This window comes from Cricetulus griseus, chromosome 9, assembly GCF_003668045.3.
Source record: "Cricetulus griseus strain 17A/GY chromosome 9, alternate assembly CriGri-PICRH-1.0, whole genome shotgun sequence".
In the NCBI taxonomy this organism is placed as follows: domain Eukaryota; kingdom Metazoa; phylum Chordata; class Mammalia; order Rodentia; family Cricetidae; genus Cricetulus; species Cricetulus griseus.
Window position 1 is genome coordinate 13216804 of NC_048602.1, and position 16360 is coordinate 13233163.

Genomic DNA, 16360 nt, shown 5'->3' on the forward strand with positions numbered 1-16360 from the left:
TTTTTTCCTGTTGTAAAGACATTGAGAAACTATTTGCTAGTTCCGTTTATTTATACATAAATAAGTGTGATAGACTTATATTTTAAATAATATACACTAAATAAAACGATTAAAAATGATCTTGAATACACTTCAAGACAAACTTAAGGACATACATGTAGACACAGACTTAGGTAAATGTGCATTCATGTAAGTGTTCTGACAGAGGAGAATTCAAACGTTTTCTTTCTTGATAGCTTTTGGTTTCTGTTTTTCTTTTTTCATTACTAATTTTACTTCTCAAATTTTGTTTTTTTATGGTTATTTATTATTTATTCTTATTTTTTATCTTTGAGAAAGTTGTTTTATGCATTTTGATCATTTTTATAACTTACTCTCAACGGACACTCTATCATTCTATACAAAGCCATCATTTGGTCTATTTATGTTTTAAATCATAAAGCACACTTGTGTAGCCATCTACTTCAGCGTAGTTAACTTATTCAGGGCATATTTTTGGAGGAAGCCATTTCTCCCTTTCCTAGTAGCACTCAGTTGTCAGTAGCACTTCTGTTAGGGGTTACTATTTTTCTTGGTCTTAGAAAATTTCATTTCTGGTAAGTCTCTGTCTTTTACAAGTTGCTGTGACCTTGGAAACCTGCAGTGGGTGTGATTATCTGCACCCAGGATACTCATCGGAGTGCAGTTTGATCATACAAGACTCACCAGTGCAATTGTGGATTTTACAATGGCTGTTACTTGCAAAGCTTTGCTCACAACTATTAATTACAATATAATGTTTAATTTTCATGACAATGTGTCAATTAATTATCCGTAATTCAAACAATAGGAATTCATTGAAACCTAGCAAACTTACCGGAGAAACACATTTTATCATTACTTATGAAGGCAATGTGGTAGTGTCTATGGAGTACTTTATTTGACAAGCTAGGAAGAAGATAGTCTAACATGCATAAGCCATACCCTCTGGATTTGGTGTGCAGAGACCCAGGACTTCCACAGAATGGCCACCAGAGACTTTGCACTGGGGATCTTCTTCCTATCCCAGACTGTGCTGGGGATTTTGGGAAACTTAGCCTTGCTTTGTTGTTTTATCGTTGCTGACTTCTCTGGAATTAGGGCAAAGCCCACAGACCTGATTGTCAAACACCTGACCTGGGCCAACTTCATAGTTCTCTGCAGAGGAATCCCGCAGACCACTGCTGCTTTCAGTCAGAATTACCATCTAGATTATGTTTCATGTAAACTTGCCTTGTATTTTCATAGAGTTGGCAGAGGAGTGTCCCTTGGCTCCACATCCCTGCTGAGTGTCTTTCAGGCCATCACCATCAGCCCCAGTAATTCCAGATTGGCACAGCTCAAGGTCAGAGCCCCGAGGATTATTGCTCCATCCCTGGGTGTGTGCTGGGCCCTCCAGCTTTTGGTGTATATCTTCATTCCTTTATATACAACTGACATTTGGGGTGGAAGAAATGTTACTGGGATAAAAGACTTTGGATACTGTGTTATTATCAGCGATGGAGGACTAAGCATTACACTTATTGTCATCCTATTGTTATCCAATGATGTCATGTTTTTGGGACTGATGATGTGGGCCAGTTGCTATATGGTGTTTATCCTGCTCAAACACAAGCAGAGGGTCCAACACATCCACAAATCCCAGTTTCCTAGGGCATCCCCTGAGACCAGAGCAACCCAAAGCATCCTCATTTTAGTGAGCAGCTTTGCGTTCTTCTATGTAACTTCTATTGTCTTTACGTCTTACCTGGCTTTGCTTGAGGCAACCAATAGGTGGCTGTCTAATGCGTGTGTTGCTATGACTGCTTGCTTCCCAGCCTTCTGTCCCTTTCTGCTCATCAGACACTATGCTTCCCTTCTCAGGCTCTGCTGTACCTCTTATCCTCAGACAACACTCTGATTGTGTAGTCCGGGGATTCTGAAAGCTGTGCTGTCTGTACCTCCATTTCCATTTATTCTACTAATTTCTGGTCTGTGAACACACAGAATATGAACCTTCAGAGTAGTTGCAGAATATCCACAAAGTTTCCTCCTAATACATTGTTTTCATGAAGAACATCACAGTAACAGAGATAACTAAGATACAGCGCTATATGGATTATAGTGCTTTAGATGACCTTCTATGAGGATGGGATTTTCAATCAACATTGTCTCCTTCAGTCCAAAAGTTAACCACTGCATGTCTGTGGGAGGAGCAGGGTGTTCAAGAGAAGAACCTAGAGAGGAGGATGGCGGGGAAGTTCCCTTTTGGATGTAATGTATGAGAGAAGAATATTTAAAATTCTTTTTTGATTAAAAAAGCCAGATATTTATTTTGGCTCATGCTGGCAAGATGTGGACCAAGGTGAAAAGTCCTCGGATGAGACTTCAAACATGTGCAGACACTAGGGAAATAAACATGGCAGTTCCTCAGAATGATAGTGATCAGTTTACCTCGAAATCCGGCTATACTGCTTTTGGATATATACCCCAAAGGCACCCAATTCTACAGCAAAGACACTCGCTGTACTATGTTCCTATTGGCTTTATTCTTAATAGCTAGAAAGAGTAAACAAGCTAGATATCCCTCAACAGAAGAATGGTGTAAGAAATGTGATATATTTACACCATGTAGTATCATATGACTATTAGACAAAATGACATGATATCTGTAAACATATGGGAGAAACTAGAAAAAAATCATTCTGAGAAGGCAACCTAGACCCAGAAAGACAAATAGAATATGTTCTAACTTATAAATAGATATAAGCTGTTGAGTAATGGATTATCACACTATAATCCCAGAACCAGAGATGTTACCAAAAGAGAAGAGATCTACGAGGGATAAATGGTTCTCGTGGGAAGGGGAAATAGGATGGATTTTGTGGGTGGACCATGTGCAGGTAGGGGATGGCAGCAGGAGATATCAGATGGGAGAGGAAGGAAAAGAGAGGAGTGTGTGGAGAGAGATGACTAAAATGGGTGAACATTTAGGGTGATTTGGATACTGAGGGCAGTATAAACTTCCTGGAATCTATGAGGGTGATCCTAGCAAGGAATCCTAGTTTCGGAGGATATGGATCCTGAACCATCTTCTGTAACCCAGGTAAGGTACCAGTTGTGGGATTTGGACATCAATCCTGCCACAAAGCCTGCCACCTGTCCTGCTCACAAGATACATTGAAACAATGGTGCCGAGGAACATATGGAAGTGGTCAAATAATGACTGATACAGCTTGAGGACCAACCCACGTGAGGACTGTCTGCCAGAGGCTGAGATATCTTCAGGGAGAGGCTGTCCTGGGAATGACACTGAAATGAATCCAGGTTCTCAATGACAGTGTGAGTAAAGCATCAAGGGAAGGAAAATAAGAAGAAAAACTTCACTATAGAATCACTCTCTGAGCACTTGGCAAATTGTATAATACAGGAAAAAATAATCATTTCTCACTTCTCCCACCTTCACAGTATAGACAGTACTTCAAGTAACAAAATATGGAATGAAAAGAAGGACTCACTGATGAAGATTACCAAGCGAATATATAGAATTGGTAACAAAACGTAAATAGATCCAGGGAATGATCATGGGAGAGGGCTGGCATTGGAGGATGACTGGCAGTTGGAATACACATTTGAAGGAGATGCTTGAGTGTGCAGACTTTGTAATCAATTGTCACACCACAGGGAAGGCTACAATGGTTCCAAGAGCTACCAGAATGAGGAAACTATCTCAAAAGTTAAAAGCATTAACTTCACTGCAACTAATAAATTTCAGCTACTGATTCAATTGACACGTCCCCAGAAAAAGTGATGAAAACAGAAAAATGTTGGCTGGGTATTTAATGATTCTTTTTCTGTGCTGAACGTGAATGAAACAAATCCTTTCAAGGATCAGAGATGTCCCTAGAGATGTACTCATGATTGTTTGTGTGGGGATATAATGATGCCTCTGGAATTATTGGTTTTGCTTTTGTTGAGACAGGGTTTCTCCATGTAGCCCTGGCTGTCCTGCAACTCATTTTGTAGACCAAGCTGGCATCAAATTCACTGCCTCTACCTACCAAGTGCTGGGATTAAAGGTGTGCACTACCACAGACTGGCAACAACTCTGAAATTTTATGAGAACAATCTGTTGGGCTAGTATGTCGAATTAAAGATCAAATAGGCATTACCTCCTGGTTTTTAGACAGAAATTCCAGGTTTGTTACTGCACTTAATTATCATATTCTGGGTATGGGGAGGCTGTTCAGTGTATAAACTGCTTGCTTTACAAACGAGAAATTCCATTCATATTTCCAGAATACACACACACACACACACACACACACACACACACACACACACACACACACACTCCAGATGTCATGGCTTATGTGTATAACCCCAGTGCTCTTTTGGCAGGATAATAGGTGAGTAGCAGAGAAAACATGGTAGCTTGTGGACTACTTAGCCATTTTCTATGGAATTCCTTTACAGAGAAGAACCATGAAGTGTGGCCAAGTTGGGCATTTAACAGTGGTATTGATGAATGCTACTCTAACTCTGCTGAATCAGCAAGCATAAAGCAGCAAAAGAAGGTTTAATTTCCTGGCATTCCTAGTACAGTTTGGGACGAGAAGAGAATTTTCTTTCTTTTGAATGTTTTTCATTAGATTCAACAATCTACTTCTAAATATTAACACAAGGAGGTATCTTATGTGGCCGTATGTCAATGTAATTTGCCTTTGACCTATTCTTATAATAATAGCAATATATTAGAAATAATAAATGTTTCAATGAAGAATGATTCAAGCAGTCCAACCATATGTATAATATTTATATTCTTGAAAAATGATGTGTCTCGATGCATTGATGAATATAATCCCTTAATTTATACTTAAACTTTTAAAATAATGTAACTATTCTTTTACATTTTATTTTACCTTCTAACCATAGTTCTCCCTCCAAAGAATGAGGTTCCAGGTAGACTCTGTCTTCCTGCAGAATCTGTCTCTCCAAATATTAGCTGAAAATTGCTCCATAGAAGCAACAAAAAAACTAAAGAAATTGGAGAGGTGGAATAGAGTGATGGGTCAGCAATTAAGAGCACTGGCTCTTCTAGAGGACTTAGATTCAATTTCCAGAACCTACGCTGAGATCAACAACCTCTTTAACTCAAGTTACAGGAGATATGTTGCCCTCTTTTGGAATCCTTAACATACTGAATCAATGTATTGCAGAGACATATATGTAGGCAAAACAACAGTACACATAATTTAAAAAATAAATGAATCTTTTTTAAGTTAAAGAAAGAAATGAAAAACAAGCAGAGCTTAGTAACAGATGCTTTAATCCTAGTACTTACAGGTTGGAAGGAAGAGGATGCCCTGGAGTTCAAGGCCCATCTGAATTACAGAGTGAGTTCCAAGAAAGGCTAGGCTACAGTGTGAGACCCTGTCTATAGAAAATATATGAAATGTCAAACAAAAATGCAAATGTCTTTCCAAACTTGCTTTGAAGAATGACAGAGAGCTGAGTAGAGAACTCAATGGGATAAAGTACTTGTTGGCAACATTAGTGACCTACATTTTTTATTGGGGTACCACATATTTGAAGGAGAGAACTGACTGAAGTGAGTTGAGTGTTGACTTACACAATGTACTAAATGAATTATAGAAATAAATGTCATGTGCAGAGACACACATCTTTGACCTCACCAGTCAGAAGAAAGAGGCATGGGATGTCTGAGTTTGAGGTCAAATGTATTCTACATAGTGAGTTCCAGTATATCCAGGGCTACAAAGAAAGATAATGTATTAAAAATTAAGTCAGACTAGATTTGTGAGATTTGTTAAGTAATGAAAAACATTAAAACATGTTTATCACAGAGGACAATGATTGAGGAGTCCTGCCCCAGCCCTTATCCAGGGTCCCAAAGTTGAAATGCTTCTCAGGAGCAAAAAAGGTGGTAAAAGATTTCGACAGTAATGCCACATACAATCTGAGGGTCATGCTCTTTATTTCAAATGCTCTAATTTGGTCTGCTTCTACTCTAATAATCCTGTTCTACTTCTAACTTCTCCATGCTTCTTCTTCTTCTAGCTTTCTCTTCCATTCTAAAATCTCTTCTCCTTCAGGAGCCTTGAAGTGATGATGAAGAAATTTCTTTCACTGAGCAAAAGCACATTCCTAGAGCAAGCAATAAGGAGCTGAGCCACTTACCATGGCAACACAAGGGTCCAAAGCCATAGGAGCAAAACCATGAGCAGACATGGAGGGCGCAGTGCTCGATGGCAACTTTTAGACATGTATCTCTTGTTAGTAGACTCACAATGAAGAATAGGCATGCTTTAAAGTTAATGTGAGGTTGTCTTGGGACAGCACTTTCCTATCTGACAGCAGAGAATCAAGGACATGCTTGCTTTCTCTCTCTCTGAGAACTATGACTCAACTACTTTAGACATGTCATAATTCTTGTCCTTGGGCATCTGGGAATGTCTCAATTGAGGTATCTTTCCTTTCTGGAAAATAACACTGACCAACTGCCAAGGAAGATAATTGCAGCAGTGGAGAATTCCAAGTTTATACAAAGACCTGGTTGAGAGATTGACAATCAATAGACTGTCATTACTTTCTTGCCAAATTTCGTGTTGTTGGGAGGTGTCATCCAATGTACCAATGAATAGAGGGAAATATGCCCAGTAAATTATTAATACACTGCTGGAGTTTTAGGATGAATCCCACCACAGAATTTGAGTACTATGTCTCCACAGGGAATTTACAGTAAAGACAGTGACTTTCTATAAAGCAAGTAGTCCCACCACCCTGTGCATGGGCCTCCTCCATCAGAATGTGCGATGCTGGTGGGCTAGCACTGTGATTTTCTCAGCTGAGCTCTCACTGATGCATAATTCTGCCATCCATAGCAAATGATGAGATGAGTAGAAAGAAAGGGGAAAGTTGGTTGAAGAATCTTACATGAAGTGAGTATTCAAGTCTTTGCATTTATTGTCTTATTTCTTCACAAAAGTTATATAAGGAAAAATGTTTTATGTGTCATGCAAGTAGCAGGGTGAACAAATTTAGGTAGCAGGAAAACAATTTTCTTTGTGGCTGGTGTAATGGATCAGAGGTTGCTCCTCCAGAGGACCTGGTTTCAGTTCCTAGCAACTGCATGGCTGCTAACAGCACTTTGCCACCCCGGCTGTAGAGAACCCATCTCCATCTTCTTCCCTCCAGGACTTATAAACATGCTATACACATACATCACGTGCAGGCAAGACACTCATACACATAAAATAAAAATAAATGAATAATAAAAATTTCCTCCAACTGCAGCAGACATTGTCTCCATATTCACACATGGAAGCTTCAAATGATTATGTAAAATTTTCTGGTGTCAGGTGGTGAAAAGTCATTGATCTTAGATTCCTGTGACTAGCATTTCTATGAGAACAATCTGATTTTTCAGATTGTTCAGCAGGTCTCCTGAGACCCACATTGTAGAAGTACTGAGCCAACTTTCACATAAACTGTATATTTACTTCCAAATATGCTCCCTGGCATGCTGGAAATGCACACACACACACACACACACACACACACACACACATCATATATATATGTATGATGTGTGTGTGTGTGTATGTGTATTGTATATATAAAATTATATATATGTATTATATATATGTATTATTATTATTTATAATTTATGTATCATTTAAAAATTAAAAATTATAGACTATATATCATAAGATAGTTGAATACATGAAAACTAGAATATAAAGATAAAATCTTGAATATCTTGTTTTGCACCATAACTCATTATTTCAAAACAGATAAACTGTGTAAAGCACTGAAAAATGTGGAGAAAAAAAATGGACAATTATATCATCTAGACCGAAACTAGCATTAAGTAACATCCTTTACTAGAAGAAATTACTGTTGTAATAGCAGTGACTACCTAGGGCATTTGGATGCACATTTGTAGCTAAATATAGAAGGAACAAGCTTGTAATTAAGCTGGGAAATTCCGCCATTCTTGCTAACTTTCATAGTATTATATGTTGTTGTGCAGGCTGCTAGGGGAGAAAGGCATCAATAATGTCATTCAGCTCTAAACTGGATACCAAAATACTGGGAACTTACACCCAAGCTGGGTGTGGTGGTAATCATATTTAATCCTAGCACTTAGGAGGTCATATCATTTGGAGCAGGGCCTAGACCCTACCCCATGTGTCTAGGCTAGGAAAGTATCCGTCTATGTAGAGTGGGATCCCAAATCCCAAATGTTTACTGTGGATAAATACTGATCCACTACCAGAGGCCTCATAGATTAACCAGACCTCTAAACTGACATCCTTGTTCAGGGGGTCTTTTTCAAAATTGAAATATATTCATCATACCCTTGGTACATATTCTGTATTTCAATGGTCATCTATCTTATGCTCTGAAAAAGGCTCATTCTATAATTACACATTATTAGAAACAATGCTTCTCAGAGCCATGGGGAATATGCTCACTCACTTGCTTTCTAGGCTCATATACAGCTACTTTTCGTAAGTAACCCAGTACCACTTGCCCAGTGGTGAGCCACGCCCACAGTGGGCTGGGCCATCCCACATCTATCAGCATTCAAGAAAATGCCTTAGAGAGCCATCTATAGGCCTACTCATGGGGGCATCTTCTCAGTGATGGCTCCCTCTTCACACAGGACTCTAGCTTGGAGACATCAGGGGACTCGGACCTTCTTTTTCCCCACCTACAACCACTGGTGTTTGTGAACCACTGGGGTTCTTCTTGGCGTATCCGGAAGTGCCCAGACTTTAGCCTGTGCATCTGGAAGATGAAGTCACATGATTTACTGAGCAGGGGGCAAACAGAAGAGAAAATTGTTTCTTCCTAAATCCTCCTCTGGTCCCCCTTAAAAATTTGCATGGTATCCCCATTCTAATAAACACAAAGAGAAAATTTTTTAAAAGAAACAATGCTTCTATTGTGTACACCAATCCAAGTTAGAACTGATAATGCTCCAAATTATGTCTCTAGTAATATGAAAAACCTTTTTGCATGACACAACATAAATCACATTACAGAGATACAATATAAACTTACAGGACAAAGAATTGTTGAAAGATATAATCTCACTCTGAAGGAGATTCTTGTTAAACAGAAAGGGGCTCTGAGGACTCCCAAGTATAGACTGCATAAGTCTCGACTAACTTTAAATATTTTAAATGCTGGGGTTAGTGGGGGGCAGGGGAGGTGGGGAGGGAGAGGGAACTGGGCTTGACATGTAAAACAATTTTGTTTCTAATTTAAATAAAAAACAAAATGAAAATATTTTAGTTGCTAATGACACAGTAACAACATCTTTAGAAAGTCATTGGACTGTAGAAAAGATTGCTAAATTAAATCATCCTGCGTACTACAAAAATGCCTTGACAATGGTATGGAAAATGGGGCAAGGTATTTCAAATGGGTTGGGGTTATGTTTATGTTTCTACAAGAGATGAGAATTTACAGATACCATCAAAAATGAATAAAACTTGACATGACCAAGAGAAATCTCTGGAATGCTGATACTTTGGCTGCTGGGATGCCTCAGGAAATGATGAAAACCCAAAAGCCATTGAAGCAGACAGTGAATCCTCCCACCTAGGGACAACTTAAGAAATCATGTGACATTGGATAAATCCTTGTGACTTAGAAACTTGGGAATGCCTTGATATGCTTTCTGTGGTTACACTGAAGGTTAAAGAGAAGGTCAGAATTATTGGGCATATGTTCCCAACCCCATAAATTAACTAGCCATACATTGTGGAGATACGAATATTTCTGTGATGGTAAATGAATCTTCTTAGCCACTTGCTCCTTATGACAACCAAGGTTCTGATCAGCCAATGGAGGAGGGTAAAGTGATTAAAAATTACAGTCTGAGAGTACAAGAAATTCCTATTTGTATGGGAAATGAAATTCAAGGCATTAATATAGCCTTTCAAGTGTGACTACCTATAGTCAATACTAACCAAAATTATTGTAAGTTGTATACTCTTCATGCCTCTGGTTTTGAAGAACAAGTGATTAGTGCTACTAGTTCAATAAATCTATCATCAGATGAGATGAGGCTTACCAACAAGTAGTCTGACTGGTGCATTGCCAACAATGAAAGTGTGAGGAATCTCAAATAGTAATATTGCTCACAAAGACAACATTGGTTGTAGTCCTTACGGCTCTTCTCAAGGAAAACATTCTCACTCAAACTTAAGATGGCAGCAGTACAGTTTGAATGGACCTTTAGAAATTAATACTTCTGTTCATGAAACTATACAATGGCATGGAGTTGGAATGTGAAGTCCTCTGTTGCCAAAAGACAATTCAATTCTGACAAACATATGGAAATTAGCAAGTGTCTTTTTCACCATTGTAAAGCATGGGAAGAAAAGTTAAACACTGAGAATGGTAAGTATAGTTTGTCTTTTAGACAAATACAAGTCATTCCTTTTTTTTTTTTCGAGACAGGGTTTCTCTGTGTAGCTTTGGAGCCTATCCTGGCCCTCGCTCTGGAGACCAGGCTGGCCTCAAACTCAGAGATCAGCCTGCCTCTGCCTCCCAAGTGCTGGGACTATAGGCGTGCGCCACCAACGCCCGGCTCAAGTCACTCTTTTATGACATTTGTGCCATTACTTTACTTACTACTGAAGGAGCCTAAACAGTGGTACAATAATAATTACAGCACCACTTCTAAATGCTGTATCCTTCATAGCCGTATTAATTCTAGTATGTCTTTACACTTAATCTCTTACAGTTTATACATCTTTAGAGCAAGGCCAGGAATGTGCACACTGGTGAAGTTGCTGAGGCCACAGCAAGACTGACCTGTGATGATCCTGATACAGGAGCTCAGTGAAAGAATATTAAAAACCACATCAAATGATTGGACTGATCATTGCTGTTGCTATGGGAATTACTGCATTGACTCCTACTGCTGAAACAGAGTGGCCCTCATGAAAATTCAAACTGCCGAGTTCATTAGAGACTGACATAAATATTCAATAGAACTTTGTTCGGAACAAAATAAGAATGATAATGAGGTAGCTAACGAATTTGCTGATTTGAAGCAAGCATTATATTGTTAGGGCATCACTTAGAAACATAGAAAGAGTATACAAAATTAGTATGTGATTGCATGCTACAATTTGTTGTATTACACAATTAATGTTTAATAAAAGCAAGCATGATTGGCAGAAAGTAAATTTGCACGTGATGCGTTACAATAATTCTTTTCAGATGGTTCATGAATTACAGCAACAAATTAATGCAAAGCCCCAAAGATCACACCAATTAAAACTTAGGCAGAGCCCTGGGTTCAACTTCTTACAGCACTCATGAAAGTCTCCCTGAGCTCTCCATGAATTATCATGCGATTACTGTTATTTTAAGATTATATCTCAGGAAAACAGTTCTGCACCTGATAGCTTCATTACTGTCCATTTTCAGTGCCACTTGGGAACTTACACAGTGCATAGGCTCCTCTGCTGATAGTCTCCATAGTTGCCACTGAATTTGTAGGTTAAATGGTAATTACTTCTCACTGAGGAGATGAAATCATTCATTCCCAAGCATATATCAGAGGTTCTCTTCCACATCTGCATACAGCAACCCAGCATGCACTACCGGGGTAGCAAGCACTCAAATGTAAGTATTTCATGGGAATGGCAGTGTCATATATGTTATTCTGTATCTCTAATATCATATAAAACTGATTCAAGGAAGTTTACTGAATTTAATTTGGTTATTGATTCAAATCTAGGTGTTTATGTAGCTGAAGATTTGGTATATTCAAAGTTGAAGTTAGGGAGTGTATCCAAGTCTGGTGTGTGTGTGTGTGTGTGTGTGTGTGTGTGTGTGTGTGTGTGTGTGTGTGTGCGCGCGCGCGCGCGCGTGCATGCATGCGTAATTTTCACACATCTGCTTAAGTTTCAGCCATCTCCCTCATCACCTCCCACTGACGCTCTCAAAAACTGTCTGCTGGTCCTTCCTGGATTTTGTATATATTTATAATTTTTGATATTGTCTATTTCTGTCTGTGAACAGAACAACATCCCTGATTGTAAAGAAAAAAAAATCATGAGCTGTTGATGTCTCTGACAACTGTTCTGCTCATTAGTGCAGACAGAAACACATCTATGACACGAATGCCAAAAATGTTGGATAACTATGTGTGAAATATTACATAGTTTCCTTGAGGGACCTGGCCAAAAAAATTATTTGCACTTAGTAATCAGCCTCCAGGCCACCGTGCACATTCCAGTCAGTTGCATAGAGTTTTGAGTTTTTCAAGTGGGTGCAGGAGACTCTAATCACATAAGCAAAACAGCAAGCCTGTGTCTCTTTGAATATAGTATTGTTAGTCTTTCTTGGGACTTAGATCATCGTACTCTGGACAGTGACACACAGAGAAATAGGGAGGGAAGACGGGAATAACAGATAGACTGACATACTGACAGACAAATTGGGGTGAGGAAAATTAGAGAGATGAAGGATAGACATCCTTTATAAAATTCCTGTCATTTTACCAGGTCCTCCTGTCTCTTTTCCTGCTTCCTTTATCTCCTAATGAATTTTTTTTATTCCACTTATAGTGAATGGTTCATTGAATGGGAAAAACCTCAGTGTAGAAAGTAATTGTGTGTATTGTCCCTGATCAATGACAGCTATGTATGCCTCCATGTATGCTCTCTTATACTTTTCCGTTGTCATGATGAGTTTCATATTTATGGTCTGTGCTAGGAAATTGGTGCTCATTGTGCTCCACAGACACAAGCAGAGAGCCCAGCAAATTCACAGTTACAGCCCCTCTGATTGCGTCCAAAGTGGCAGAGACACATGTATAATTCTGAACCTTGCATATTGATTTGCAGTCTTCTATTCAGTTAACATTAATTTGACCCTTTGCATGATTCTTGCTAATAAATGTGGCCAGTGTGCACTTTACAGCTCTGTCCTTCTGGCGTCTTGTGTTTCAGCATTAAGCCCCATTTGTCTCATCATTAGTGACACCTGTGTCTTCCAAGTCTGCTTTTCCTTCAGTCCAGGGAAGAAAGCTTTTTCGTAATTCCTGTGCTTTTCTAATAATCTTTTGTAGCGCTTTATTCGAATTGAAAGTTACTGCCAATATTCACAAATATTTTAGCATGTATAATGCAACAGCATGTACTGCCCAAGAAACAAAAACAGCTGTTTCTCTAATATTACCTATCTCATAAGCAATGTAAAATATTGTGCACGTTGAGTATTCAAACAATTATTATGATGAAGTTCAGGGCTATTTTTCCCGTTGGAGAAAATTTTGCTCATTTAATATCACACTGCAGGACATTTGCTAGTGTAAAACCTCATTGTAAGTTTCTTTTCAGAACCTTTGCAATTCTCATAATATTTTCCTTGTTTGTTTTTAATTTCAATGCATCTCCATTTTTTAAAAATTTGTTTGATCATTTTATTAATTCACAGGAGGCTGTAACCTCAACTTCCTCCTTATACTCCCAGATGGGGCATTGGTGTGTTGCCATGACTGTTCTGAGAAATGCTGTCTATATCAGGCAAACCTCAAAATTATGTAACTGCCTTCTTGAGCCTCCCGAGTGCTGGAATTAAAGGCCCGGCCCACTATGATCCTTTTGGTAATAAATTTCTGAGATGCTGGTGTTGTATTTGGTAGAGTTCAGAGCTGGGCAAGATTGTTATTGCCTTTTCTCTGCTAACAGCCTACAGAGCAAACTATGATACTACGAAATTCACCAAGCAGGGAGGAGTTTCCCAATTTCACTACAGCTTGTTCTTTCTGTATTTAGCCATAAAGATGCATCTAAATACCCTGTGTAAACTCATTTATTACAACAGAAATTATTCCAGTAGATGAATGATGTTACTTAATATTTGTTGCATTTTAGTTCATATGACTGTGGAAAAAGGGCAATGACTTTTTACCTCCTCATTCTCATTGTTTTACACAGGTTGTCTGCATTTAAATAATGAAGTTTTGAGAATTATGGTACAAAACTAGTTTGTAAATGTTTTATCTTTTCCTTCAATACTTTCCATGTATTCAAGTCACACTCATTGTTTTTCAGTCCTATGATATATGGTATCTAGAAACCTTTAATATATATTTTAAATATATAATATATATATAATATATATATTTAATATATATATATATATTGAACAATCTCACTGACCCTAGTATGCTAAGTTTAGTGCATTTCTCTCTCCAGATACAAGGGCATTTAACCCTAGATGGACATAAAATAAGAATATATGAACTTTAGAAATTTTCTCCAACTGTCCCAGATATATCGTCTGCATTGTTTTCATTCTTTTACTAAAACCATATTAACAGTAATTCTCAGGGACTCTGTATTAATTTTGCCCCTGAGTAAATTCTGATGTAATATTGGTAATCATGTATACATTATATCGTACAATTTGACACAAATATGAATATACTATGGGAAATATTTCTATGTATGTAAACATATAGTTTGTTAATACAAACTATAAAGGGAATACAAATATGTTTGCTTCTTTCCCTCTACACTGTTTGGTATTTGTTCCTCTATGCCATTGAGTTTGCAGTCCTTCATATTTTTTATCATAACTGTGAACTCCAAAATATATATTTGTAGCTTGGATTGATTTGGGAGGGTCCTTTCGTATTTATTTGTACTCATGTTAATCCATAGGGAAAAAACAATGCATCATGTTTCTTGTTTTCTATTATATTATATCAGGTTCATCTTCAGGGTAACTTCATTAGCATAAATGAATATATTAATTTTATTTTGTAATTATGGTGACTTATATTGCCAAAGAGACACCTAATGTTACTTCTTAAGTAGATTCTACCAATTTAATTTAGACCACACCAACAAGTATTTAATTTAAAACTCATTCAACACAAGAAAAATAGGGGAAGGAGAGTTGCCTCAGTGGTTAGGAACACATTCTGATCTTGCAGAGAACTTAAGTTTGGTTCTGAGTGCCTACATAGTAGTTGGTAACCATCCCGGAGATGCCTTGTGGCTTCTGCAGCCACTGATTGCTCATGGTGAAAAGACCTACTTGAATGCAAACAGCCTTACACATAAAATAAATATTTAAAAAATGAGAATACAAAATAACATATCTTACAGAAACAGGAGAACTATGTCTTAACATAAGCAATATAACTTATTTGTTTGAAGAAAGTAAATTTTTCTTATCTTTTCCTTCTCTCTCAAAGTTAAAATCTTTATCCCCCTGATGTACAAATGATGAGCGACTTCAGTTTGGAAGTGGGGATTATATTCTTTATCCAGACCGGAATGGGCATCATGGGAAACTCCTTGCTTCTCTGTCTTTACAGCATCACTTTGCTCAATGAACAAAAGGCAAGACCCACAGATCTGATCCTCAACCAACTGGTTTTTGCCAACAACTTAGTTCTCTTCTTCAGAGGGATCCCTGAGACAATGACAGCTTTTGGATGGAAGGATTTCTTGGGTGATGCTGAATGTCAACTTGTTTTATATCTTCACCGTGTTGCCAGGGGGGTTTCTCTTAACACCACCTGCCTTCTGAGTGGCTTCCAGGCCACCAAGCTTTGTCCCAGATTCTGTTGTTGTAAGCAGCTCTGTAAGAGATGCCCAAGATGTGTTGGTGTCTGTGGCTTCTACTTCTGGATCCTACAACTCTTGGTAAATGTGTATATTCCTATGGGAGTGACAGGCCCAAGGGGCAGTCAAAACCTAAGTATGAACACGAATTACAGATACTGTTCCTCACCTATCCCGAAAAAATACATAGTTTTATTAAATGCAGTCCTGTACTTGGCCATTGACGTTATATGTTTGGTGTTCATGGTTTTGGCTGGTGGATCTATGGTCCTTGTCCTGATCCGGCACAAGCAGCAGGTTCAACACATTCACAGCCCCAGCCTCTCCTTGAGACCTGCCCCAGAGGACAGAGCTACGTACACCATTCTGAGCCTGGTGACCATGTTTGTCTTCTTCTTTGGTCTCTCTTCCATTTCAACTCTTTGTGTTGCTCTCACCAGGAACCCAGACAAGGGGCTGATTAACGCTGCTGTATTCCTAGCTGCATGTTTCCCTGCATTCAGCCCCTTTCTGCTCCTCAGTTGTGACACCCGTGTCTCTCGAATCTTTGATATGTGCAATAGAAAAACTCTCTCTCCTATTATGGGCAGATGTCTATCTTCCCTATGACTTTCTCCGTTGGCCCAATGCCTGATTTACATTTTCATATTCCATTTTCAAATGTGTGTGCTTTGCCCGCATGTGTGCCTGCACTAATCTTGTGCTGGTGACTTAGATGAAAGTGA

The 16360-nt window shown here is 38.5% G+C and overlaps 2 protein-coding genes across 2 annotated transcripts; both read left to right on the forward strand.

The window, feature by feature from the left end:
• The first annotated feature begins 1003 nt into the window (after positions 1–1003).
• LOC100768464 (vomeronasal type-1 receptor 4-like) lies at positions 1004–1918 on the forward strand. The gene has a single exon (XM_027434178.1). It carries the CDS (start codon positions 1004–1006, stop codon positions 1916–1918), a length of 915 nt encoding a protein of 304 aa, XP_027289979.1.
• A 13372-nt stretch (positions 1919–15290) lies between these two features.
• Positions 15291–16244, forward strand: LOC100768187 (vomeronasal type-1 receptor 1). Its single transcript, XM_027434177.1, has one exon. The coding sequence runs from the start codon at positions 15291–15293 to the stop codon at positions 16242–16244; it is 954 nt and encodes a 317-aa protein (XP_027289978.1).
• The last annotated feature ends 116 nt before the right edge of the window (positions 16245–16360 follow it).